At 42.7% G+C, this 12621-nt stretch overlaps 1 protein-coding gene across 1 annotated transcript in view; it reads left to right on the top strand.

The window, feature by feature from the left end:
* kcnh2b (potassium voltage-gated channel, subfamily H (eag-related), member 2b) overlaps positions 1-12621 on the top strand; it is a 142774-nt gene that overhangs the window by 8216 nt on the left and 121937 nt on the right. The window contains exon 2 of the mRNA XM_029255017.1: positions 2684-2914. Coding sequence (XP_029110850.1) covers positions 2684-2914 — 231 coding nt within the window. The remainder of the gene's footprint in view (positions 1-2683; positions 2915-12621) is intronic.

The following is a 12621-nucleotide window of genomic DNA, read 5'->3' as shown; positions in this document are numbered from 1 at the left end:
CCTGTGTTACAGGATTTGACTAAACTTCGAATTTTCTTACTAATACTAATAATAGTTAATTCTAATAATACTACTAATAATTGTTAATTATTAAGTTAATTATAGTTAATTAATTAGTAATAATTATTACTAATAATAGTTAATAGCAGTAGTAATAATGGCAGTATATCTTTTATTATTAAAAGCAGTTTGTTAATATAGATACTGTATAAAACCAATTGTAAAAAAGTAAGCAAATGCACTTTAGCATTTGTTTTGCATTTGATTCATAGCACAGTGCTCTTTTACTGAAATGAATACTGTACACTGTGTGGTGTTCCGTGTAGGTCTGTGTTGTTCTTTGGCTTGTTACGCTTTGTATTTTGTGCGTGTGTGTTCGCGTCCGCTTTGTCAGGTCCGGTGCCTCTTTGTTACTCAGAAATCGACAGCTGCTGTTCGTGATTCCCTGGGGGCTACTTTCACTGTTGTTGCTGGGTGTTCAGGCCTTGGGGACAGACAACAACACGCTGTGGTCCCGTGGTCCATCAGCATTCAGAGTGTTTGGAGTGAGGGTCTCCGATGCTGAACAGACTCCTGCCTTAGGCTCAGGAGCACACACTAATCTGTAATAATAGAATCATCCCGTAAATGTTTCGCTTGACAGCTGATGCCAGTAACGCATCATCTCCTGCTTTGGCCTTCAGTAGTTAACTTATTTAACCGAAGCTGAACACTATAGGTAAGATAGTTGCTTGCAGTGTCTAACACCTGTGCCCGTTCAAAACGTAGTGATTATACTGGGCAGCAGGTGGCATAGTGGATAGAGCTGTTACCTTGCAACCAAAGGACCAGGGTGTGAATCCTCACATCTGTGTAGTAGCCCATGCTTATCTTGAATTGACACAATAAGAATTAAGTAGTTGTATAAATGGTTAAATAACTATAGGTAGTTCAGTGTGCAAACCTAATAAGTCACCTTAGACAAAGATGTCTGCTAAAAAAATAACACATGATTTGTAAGGAGTGACAGAGCTTATTCAAATTATTTAAGTCGTGCTTCATGAAACCCCAGTTTTGCAGTTAAGTTTGACTGTGTTCAGCTCTGAGAGTGCTGTATTCTCGATGGGAATCAAAGCAGATGCGGTCCAGAATGATGCCTCTTTGAAGAATAATCGTTTTGAATGCACTCAGAGTTCCAGCAAAATTAAGGGATGAATGCTTTTACCTAAACAAATTCAAAAAGTGTTTTACCGAGACTTTTTTTTGTCATGTGAGTCCTTGACAGTGGCAAAGCGGTCCCGTAAAGATGACCAAAAATGGCAAGGATATTGCAAATGTGTTGAGTTTCATATTAATAGATGTTAAGGAGCCATGTGGCACTGCTGCACTTACAGTTGCAATGACTTGTTAACAATGTTCAACAGTGTGCTTTACATGGTTTAGACTGGCAAAAGTACAAAGGGTGGAAAGTGCCTCTCTTCCTCTGAGAACCAGTGACCTCTGTCTTCCCTGTAGGATGTATTATTGCCTTCTGACATAAAACACTGTACCCATTAGGCAGTTTTTTTTCTCATTACAGCCAGGGATTCATTGCGTTTCCTGTGTGTCTGATGTGCATGTCGCTTAAAGGAGCTATCAGCAGCTCCTTTTGATTCATCTGGCAAAAAACATTTTCTAAATGAGACCCTCGGAGAGCAGTTTGAAAACTGTGCGATAGACTAATATGTTTACATCGGCCGACTGGCAGTCATTAAAATGGTTCTAAATGAAAATCAGTACGATAGTATGCAAGTCCTCGCCTAATGTTTTCTGTAAGAGTTTGGTATTTGTGGATCTATGAAAGTCTGTATGCAGTGTGAATCTGTGTTTCTCTCTGGGCAGGTAGACGAAGGACACCAGGGAGGTGCAGTTTGGGAGATTAAGTCCTCGCGCTTTTAAGTGCAAACATGCGCGGTACCAGTCAAAAGTGTGATTGTGTTCTCTGGAAACTAGTTTTTATTCACAAGGCGTTCGATTAACAAGTTTGATCAGGGAAAGACCTGACTCATTTTGCCAGCTCTTTTGCAGCATTTGAAGAGATGAAGGACACTTGTTGGTTGCTTTGCTTTCCTCTGACCAGTTTGTCCCCTATAAGTGTTGCCCAAGCGTGTGCTCAAACCTTTGACTACTTCCATACGGTTTGGGCGATAAGCAACAAAAAGTAACAGAATACTAAGCAGAAACTGCCAAGGTCCCTGTAGTTGTACTGATAACACATGTTTTGATGTGACCTTTTGTAAAATTTGATAATTTTACTAAAAAGTGAAGTGGCTGGTCTGAACGCTGCACATTTGAAAATTTTCTTCACTGATCTCTGCCATGTCCACTGTCAAGTGTGTCTTTTAAATGGCCCATCTGTACACAACTGAGGCTTTTTCGATGTCCGATATGAAGCGGGAAGCGGTTGCATAGTCGTTTAGTAGTCGTACCCTTGATAAGGGTACTTATGAATAACTCCAGAAAAAAATTACCCATCTCTGTAAATAGGTGAATAACTGCCAGAAGTTTAGTATACAAAGCCATTAGTACAAGTTGTTTCGGAGAAAAGTCTCACCTAAATAAATAAAATAGGCTCTTATGAGTTCAGCTGCCTGAAGCATTATGATGTTTGAGACAACTACACACCCCCTGACTTTGTCCTCTGTCTCCAACCCCACTACAACAGGTCGCAAATTTGTCATTGCCAACGCACGTGCGGAGAACTGTGCCATCATCTTCTGCAACGACGCTTTCTGCGCCATGTGCGGCTACACACGCTCGGAGGTCATGCAGAAGCCATGCACCTGCAGCTTCCTGTATGGCCCACGAACCAAGCGGCTGGCCGTCGCGCAGATGGCCCAGGCGCTGCTGGGCTCTGAAGAGCGCAAGGTGGAGCTCACCCTCTACAGGAAGGACGGTAGGACGCCTTCTCCTGCTGGGGTTGAACATCGCTGCCTAGCTAAAGGTCTTGGGTTCAAATGAATCATTACAAGTCACAGCAGAGCACATTCTTTTACTCTGTCAGTCACAGAGGTTGGTTTTACCCATTCCATCTGCACAGCGCTAACATCGGGAGTGGTTTGTAAGAACCCTAACCCCAAAGAATTAACTGTAAACCTTATGATAACAATTTGGTGCCATCTCACATTGTAGTTTGCCATTTCTTGATGGGTCTGCAGTTGCTCTTTAGCCTACTTGAACAAATTAGTTTCCACTGTTTGTAAACATCCTTGTTCACACATATAAGATCTAATCATTTTTACAACAAAGCCAGAAAGGCACTAACCATTAACTGATGTGTGTATGTACAGTATGTGTACAATATTCCAGTACCTGACAGAAGCAACATAATGATGACTCATGGTTGTTAGTCTTCATGGCTGATGAAGTGTGCAGTCCACACTACCACCGATGCTGTACTGCTCAGTGTTCCTGTGTTCAGTGCCAGGGGATGTTGTGAGCCCAAATAAATGCCTTTTATAGCAAGAGCAGCCGTACCAAGGACACTTGAACCAATCAAGCAATGTTATCTGCGTTGCTAGGGTAGCCTAGGCCTCAGCTGACAGATTTTTTTTTGGAAGCTGCTGTTTGAATGCCTCATGTCTGCCACCATTTCTGGGGTAGTGGACAAAATATGAAAATTAGTAAGACGTAAGTTTGCTGTAATGGAGCAGATTCCTTGCTGTGTTTTAATCATCATTTGTGTGTGGCTGTCCCATGACTGAAGGTAATAATGCACAAAAAAACAAATTTCATCATGTTGTATTTTGAAGGCCAACAGAAAGTGATCATCTGCGACGGCATAGCTCAGTTGTCCAGACTGCATGTGAGACGCCGAGTGGTGGAGAGGTGACACTCAGGAGTTGGCAATGTGTCCATGGATAAAAGCGTCATGGAATAAAAAGTACAATGACGTGTTGCATCTGCACCCCCTAAGCATCTCGTGCTGCTCAGTGATGACGTGTCACTCATCCATCCCTTGGAGATCATGTGTCCTTAGCAAAAATTGCACGTGACCTTCACAAATTGCCCATATCAACTCCTGGTGCCTCTGTATGGGCTCCTGGGGGTGGAGCGATGAGTTGCCTTTGTCTATTTGCTGCAGCTGCTCACGCGCCACCTGTCGTACCGATGAGAGCTCTCCTGGTTCCGACAGGACCCCCAAGGCAACCCAGGGGGTAGGCTGAATTGTTACTTGCCTGTTTGGTAACCCTGAAGAAAGGTACACTGAGTTCTCATACACAATTACGTATTTACTTCTATGTCCACATAAATAACTGTGTTATTGGAACAAGGAGTGGCCATGTTTTTCTTCCTCTTCTGCTGGTTTACTTTTTCTCAAGGTCCACGATCTGCTGTAGAAGGATGTGAGCTCTAACAGTCTACATATTACTGTTTCCTCATTTGCTTGAACCGATAAGTGAGGAATTATGACCAATGAAATGTGAAAGATTTTCCTTCATTTCCTTAAAGGGGAACATCACCCTTTTCAACATCTGGACTTCCTATAAATGTTTACAAAATTGAACCAGTGATATGAAAACAGAATATTTTTAAAAAAAAAAAAATTACACAGCTATGTCCAACATCTAGGACCCTGCATTGTCTTTATTTACTCTTCCCCAACATGTTCTTTCAGCTCTCAGACAAGCTTCCCCATATAAGTCTTAATTGCTTAATTAGAGGCAGCTGGTCTTTGTTAGCAGCAATAACTGGCACAAGGCAGACACCAGTGAGCTATCTGTCAAGTTTAATGCCATCCCACCATGGTTCTTTTACCTCCTAACCCAGTCAGTACTGCAGGTTGTTTTGTTTGATTTGTTTTGCCTGTTTTAACCGTTTAGTGTTAATGATGCATTTCTGAAGTGACCTGAAAGGGACTAAAACTATCCATGTTTACCATGCAATAAATGTTGAGTTAGCCTTGGCATTAATTTCCAGATGTTTTTTTTTTTAAAACATGTGAAAAGTCTACAAAACACCTCACAATGTGTTCTACATCTTCTTAGTTATTCTGTACTGAAGAGGCAGGGTGAAACGGTACATTTTAATGTCAACTTTCAGTACAGGAAGCAAATGAGATGGAATTCAACCCTCATAAGAGCAATTTGCCATGTATGTAGTCCTTCTTTTTTCTTTGTACAAATGCTCCTTGACTTATAATTTTTTTAACTTTACGATGGTGAGATGGCGATAGATGTTCAGTAGAAAACTGGTACTTTGAATTTTGATTTTTTTTTTTCCCCTCTGGCAAGCGATATGCTGTGTGATACTCTGTCTGCTGGGTAGCTGCAGCCATCTGCATCTCCTAGTCTGTCACGCAGAGGTCTGGATTAGGTGTATTAAATGCATTTTCAACTTGCGATGGGTTTCGTGGAAGGTAACCCCATCGTAAGTCGGGGACCACTTGTACTGGAAACAGAGAAAATGGTAGGTGATTCAAATGCAGTACTTTTTCTGTTTAACTTGGTTACCTCATTTTCAACTTTCTGTGATGATGCTTTACAGCAGGTATTGTTGCATTACTTAATGGAGTTTGAAGCAAAAATAGAATAATAGATTGTATTAGAAATTAGAAACAAACAATTATTCATTGAACTGATGAAACAAGAGTATTGGAAGAATTACAAAAAATGAAGAACTTTTCTTAGCCATGGGAAGCTCTAAGTGTACAGTATTTGTAAGTTGGTCATACTCTGAGATATAACCATTTGAATTATGAGAATTTCTTTTTACAAGGAGTTTTCTTAAATACCCCTAAGCTTTCAAGGCATTTCTTTGAATTCACAATTTTCTTTGAATTTACAGGTTTGTCAGGTTTACTGCCTCTTTGTTTAGATTTTGACAGCTGAGTTGTGAGAGACATTTGCATTTTATAATTTAGCAGACAGTTCTCTTGAAAGCAACTTACCATGATTACTCACTAATTTTGAGCTGACACCATGGAGACTTACAATGCCTAATAGACTGCTCCATTTTCTCTATAGCAGAGCACAGAACTATACATGCATACGTACTATGGGTTATTTATAGTCACCAATCTGCCTGAGGCACATGCCTTTGAACTGTGGGAGAAAACCGGAGCACCCAGAGGATGTACGCGTGAACATACAAACTTCACACAGCCTGAGCTGGGATCGGAGCCATGCTGAAATGGTCACATGACCCAAACCCTGCTCAGCAACATGTGCACATTATGTGTGTTATTCAGTGTTTACTACTACCCAAAAAGAAGAACTTTGCAGCAAACAGTGATTTTAAATGTATCCAATGTAATGACACACAAATCTTGCGAAGGGACATCATGTGGAAAATTAGGAACGTGCTCTTTAAGCACTCATGTCTCAGTCCATTTTATATTCAGAGCTATTATTACCCGGGGTGCACCTGCTGCTTGATTTCACTAGCCCTCACAGACTCTGTCTTATGACCCTACCAAAAATTCTTTCCTTGGAGTATGCTGGCATTGCCTGGTAATTTGGTGATGGAAAGCTCAACATCTGGTTCATGTTGTAGCGTTTCACTCACAAAAGAACTATGGCTCCTGGCTCTGTCTGTGGTTATTGATTCCACCTCATTCACTCACACTGTGGTTTTTACCTTGATGCCAATCAAAGAGCCACTGTGTGCCCTTTTTTGGCAAAGTGTGTTAACGCTAGGTTGCGGTGAAATGGTGGCAGGGTCTTTCTTGTTTGGTTTATAGGTCTGAAGAACAGGAATTCCGGAAGTGGAACCTGCACGTCTTGGTGGGGGAGACATCAGTCTCATCCTGCTAATGTGGTGATTAGCATTTATCGGCTTCCGGGGCTCTCACTAGGGCTGCCCCCCTTCTTTACCAGCTGCTTAGAGTTGATGGCAGCTCCTCTGTGGCCTGCGCTCATTCTCTGGCAACTTTGGACAGCCCCGGGAACAAACGTAAAAACAGCCAGCAGTGATGGGTGAGCATGTTTCTGCTGACGCAAGCAGCCCACCATGCACAAGTGAGCCTGATGTCTGCAGTAGCAGCGGGTGTCGGACTCACAAGTTATGTGCTGCGGTGATGGACTCGGCCTGGCTTTTCGTTCCCGCTGCCAACGGGCACCTGCTTCATTAATCGGCCAATGTACTGTGCTGGCCCATGTGCCGCGGTGTTTGCAGGCACGGCAGGCACTGCAGGCTAAATGTAAACAATGTAATGACTTGATATAACAGGCGGCGCAAGATGTGGACACATGTTGGGGAATTCTGTTTGGGCAACAGACAGAAGGCAGTAAATCATGCTTTTGCATTTGTGCAGTAGGTAAATTACTTGGCTGACTGTCTCCCAGCTTTATGTTCCCAAAGCAAATGGCAGGCCTTATGTAAATGGATCTGTCTGCTGTTTTGAATATAGAAATGATCTGATCTCCTTCGGCTCTAAGGTGGTTACTGATGTGGTTCCTTCCTCATCCTCCTTGGTTGTGTTGGTGAAAGTGGAAGTGGAGAACCTGTTTGTTCAGGAACCACAACTGAAACTTGTCTTTAAAGTCAGAAAAGCACTTGATAGCATAGGTCATGCTCAATGAAAAGGGTTATGAGAATGTGTTTTGGTTATGTAAAATTAAAAAAGTGAAAATATAACGAATAATCTTCATACATTAGACTAAATCTTGGAAGCATGGGAAATGGTTTGGTGGATGTATCTGAATGCCATAATACACAACGAGTTAAGTGTTTGTATGCTGTGTGCATCCACCAAAATAAAGAATAGATTGGCTGCAGCAATGGCATTTTTAATAACACTGTATGAATATGAACTATATAAATTGGACTTCATAAAACAGGATAGGAAAAACAGACTCTTTTGAACCGTGGCTTCTCGGTAGATTTTTAAGGACACCATGGACAACCAGGAAAGCAACCTGATGTGTACTGGATCGACTCAGATTAGAACTCACACTGGAAGTAAAGTATCCTGTATCCAAAAGAATTTCCATGTGCGATGAAGAAAGTTCCATCCATTAATTAATTAAATTAGGTAGGAGGGAAGGTAATTGCTGTTGAGTCGAATTCAATTCATTGTGACAATTCGGCAGGTTTTTTGTGGTAAGGCAGCGAATGGAAGTGGTTTATCGTTGTTTTCGTCTGTGTATTATGCATTGTTGCAAACATTTACATGTACATTTATTAATTTTGCGACGAACATCACAAAGATAAATACAACGCGTGCATTACATCAACATAAACATGAGAAGAACATACAAACTGAACCCACCCCAAATTGATTTTGGAGCTACCACCAAACATGTACCTCGGGCAGCAGCACTTCAGTTATTTCACCCGTGTTAGGTGGGCCCCTCTTTAATCAGTTTGCTACATCTCATTAAAAATGATTAGAGAAAGCCTAAAAAAGTGTTTGCTTTAATGAAAAAAAGTTAATATTTAATGTGTACAAAATGATTTGTTAGTATATGCTGTTCATTCTAGTTTATCTGTGAGGAGTCTAGCTCTGAAGCTGGAGAGATGAGTTGTGCCAGACGGGGAAACTTACAGTATGGCTTTCTGATCTGCCAGTCACCGAGTAAATGAGAAGGGGTTGTTTCACTAATGATTATTAGTCCATTTTCATGCACTGTTACGGTGTGTTGTGACCTCATTTGTGAGCCTCTCAGCTTCCAGCCAAATGCAAATTGCATTTATATTTTACTTTTAATTAACATTTTTCTTCCCCCCCCATTTAGCTTAAGCGTTGATTTAGAGTGACTTACACAGCCATTGTGGTGAAAAAAGCCATAAAGGAAGTGCAAAAAGCAGCACAAAAAAGCAGTACATTTAAAGGAATATAGAGTATATTCTTGTTAATTTTTTGCATAATTATATTAAAAATACACACACACACACACACACACACACACACATTTTCAGAACCGCTTGTCCCATACGGGGTCACGGGGAACCGGAGCCTAACCCAGCAACTCAGGGCGTAAGGCTGGAGGGGGAGGGGACACACCCAGGACGGGACGCCAGTCCGTCGCAAGGCACCCCAAGCGGGACTCGAACCCCAGACCCACCGGAGAGCAGGACTGTGGTCCAACCCACTGCGCCACCGCACCCCCTTAAAAATATACAGTATATACTTAATTAAATGTTGCCACTCTGGTAGAATCTAGCCAGAAGTGTGTTACAGCAGCCCGATAAGTCAGAAGAAGACTTGCAGGACTGTTTTGTGTTGTCAATAATGGAGAAAATTAAGTTTTCCTAATAAGATAAAATAAACATTTTAAGAACATTTTCCAGCTCAGAACTCATATAAAAATCAACTTGATCAGCCAGAGTTTTTTTTTTTTTTAATCGCTTATACTAACTGCTCATAACATCCATCCATCCATCCATCCATCCATCACATTTCCATAACTGTTTTTCCCAGAAGCATAGGACATGAGGCAGAGTACACTGGACAGGACACCTGTCCATTGCAGGGCAATCACACACACACTACAGGCAATTCAGTCACCATGTCACACAAAACACAAACTTTGGACTCTGAGAGGAAACCAATGCAAATCCATAGAAAGAGAGTGAGATTTGCACCCATATCTGAACCCACAGCTCAGGAGCTGTGAGGCACCAGTACTACTTGCTGTGCCACTGTGCTGCCCAAATATAATGATATTTTTTAGCGGTGTTGGCTCGCTATCAATGATTTCTACAGTGTGGTGCCAAACAGAAATGTGACCTTATTTGTGCATGACTTGTGCTTTACATACCATATGAAAGTGACATTGATATCATCATCAAGCAGTTCTTTTCAAAGCAAACGGGCCAGATGACTACTGGAAAAAAGCCATGATAAAATAACTGTCTTGCAATTACTGTATGTAATGTATTTAGATATATGTACATACAATAAATTTATTTTGGAGGTCCAAACAGGGTATCTGCAAATTTTTTGTTCGTTGAAATGTGATTGCTAAGAGAGTACAAATGCTCCAATATTGGGAGTAAGTACCATAAGCGGTATATTGGTAAAACAAAAGGGAAAAATGTTTTCACTCTCAACCCTAGCCCTCCGGTAGCAGTGCTCTTGTGAGGAGCAGCGGCTGCTTCTCCCTGACCTCTCCACGGGAAATGCCAGATTGTTTTTTAGATGTTTAATGAGGCGCTGGTGTGCCGTGGTGCTCTGCAGCGAAACCCGCGCCCGCGTTTGTTTTCTTTCTGATAAACCATCTGGGAGCGCCCCGGCTGCAATGCCTCCAGCCTCGACGAGGGACACCCGTGGCCGATCGCTGCTTCGCCTGCTGCTCTCCGCTCTCCTGGAGCTTCCTTTGGGGGTCCCTGGTGGCAGACTTCACCCCACTCCTTGGCATGTGGGGCTCTGAGTGTTTCTTCAGCCTGTTCAGCTGCTTTTAGCACAAGCAGGCAGTACAAAGCAAAGCCAATTTAGTGTATTATCTTTCTTGACAGGGAACATTTTACTGCAGTGTTTGCCCTCCAAGCTACAGTCCCCCAGCTGTAAAATTTATTATCGTTGCTATTGATGCCTTGTGTGCTTTGACCAGGTTCAGTATATGCGATCAGGCTGTGTGTTTGTTTCCCTTATGGTTAGGGACAGTTTATCTCCGTGACATATTGATTGTAACCTCGAGGACAACGACAGCCACCTGATTCTGATCGGCGGAGGGTCACCAGCTCACAGAAGTCGATGACTGCGTGAGGTATAATCAGGTGTTATGATTGTATAGCATGAAAAATAGACACAGTGTACCCTGCAAAGTGTTCAAGTTGGAGAAGAGGTGTGAAGTAACCTGACTGGTACAGGGCACAACAGAGCAGAGCTTGGTCTTCCCACAGCAACAGCTTCTCTCACTCTTTTTTTCAGTGTGTCCATTCATTATCAAAAATCGCTTGTTCAACATAGAATCACAGTGGTCCAGAGGCTATCAGGATACATCGGGAACAGGTAGTTACACACACCCTTTCACTCACAAATATGCACACCAAAGAGAATTTAGTCCCCCGTTCACCTGGAACACTTGTCTTTGGACTGTGGGAGGAAGCACTTCTTGTTCTTTTGAATTGGTATGAAGTGCTTCACAATTGTCTGCCTCTGCACTTTCTCTTCCTTTCTGTGTCTCATTGTACTGTGTGTCCCTATACATGCCCAATCTCTCTGATGCAGCACAGCAGGGCGTAAGAACTTATGAACCCTCGGCCTTCCAACAGCTTCCAGTTGCAAGGAGCCAGCTGTACAAAGAATGCAGAAATGGCTGATTTGGCACAACTAAGATGAAGGACCCGTGGGTCAGTGTTAGTAAACAGTTCAAACTGTTCATATACAGTTATTCAGTATGTGCGCGAATGCTGTGCTGTGCTCTGCTCTGCTGTGGAAGGACCCATATCCGATCAGAGAAGGTAAGGCAGAACTGTGCATGACCAGATGGGGTACCACAGATGGTCTTTTTGGATTTTGGCATCTGGGAGCCCAACGTAGTGGGGGGTTTTCTGCAGATCCATTGAGTTGTTTCAGACACACAGGTCTTACTCACAGTTCCATCTTAGTGGCTGAGGCTGGTGTTTCAGCTGTACTGCCTTCGAGTAAGAAGAGCGGACGTCAATGCTTCATGTGGACAGGAAGTGCATGGGCCTGGATGGCATGTTTGTGTTTCCAGCAGCTGTGTATGGACCACTGTTTGTATCTCTGAGATTAATGCTCCACTCGAACTCTTTGCCAGAGGGGTTCCCCATTGTCCCTGGTGGGAGGCTTTGGGGGGATCGGACCAACACCACCCCCTCCAAGGATGGCAGTTGGAACAGAGAGCCAGAGTGGCTGGGTGTTTGGCATTTCTTCCCAGGCTGTGTTTTGAGCGTTGACACAGTGGGCTGTAAACAGCATCAGGCAACCTGCCACGTGCTCAGAGCAAATTCCTGGGTTATTTAGGAATTTGTGATTACCAGAGTCGACTCTTCACACCAGTGTGCTTCAGTCTGAGTGGAGATGCTTTATAACCATGTTTGAGGGACCTCTGGTCTTTACGGCCACAGTCTGCAATGATTCTCATTCCAGCTGGGCTCCTAATTGCTCATCCTTGATTGAGACTTGGACTGAATGCACGGCACGATTCATGTCATGTTAAACTGAACGGGCAAGTACACTAACTTGCTGTCATTTTCCAGTTGTGTTAAACCAAGCAGGACTTTAGAAAAACTGTGTAATTGCTCATCTAACTTTATTTATGTGACTGAGCAGAACTGAATAAATAATTTTATGAAGGTTCATGGATCCATCCATTACCAACAACTGCTTTTCCAATGCACAGTTGCATTGATCCAGAGCCTAGCCTGAAAGCATAGGGCTTGAGACAACCTAGATGGGACCACTGTCCACTAGAAGGCTTTTCTGCATACACACTTAGAACAATTTAGAACAAACAAGTCACCTGAAACACATGTTTTCGGACTGTGGGAGGAAACCCACATTAACATGGGGAAATCATTACAAACTCCACACAGACCGACCTGGATTTGAACCTATGCCCAAACCCACATCTAAGGAGATGTGAGGCTCCAGTGCCACCAATCCCACCATTGTGCTGCTGCCTTTATCAGTGCTGTAGTATTTGGTCGTTTAAGGGTTAAGAACCCTGTCAAGGCAGATTAAAAGGCTCA

Source organism: Scleropages formosus, chromosome 9, assembly GCF_900964775.1.
Source record: "Scleropages formosus chromosome 9, fSclFor1.1, whole genome shotgun sequence".
NCBI lineage: Eukaryota > Metazoa > Chordata > Actinopteri > Osteoglossiformes > Osteoglossidae > Scleropages > Scleropages formosus.
Note: the sequence above shows the minus strand (reverse complement) of the source record. Positions and strands in the feature narration are given on the sequence as shown.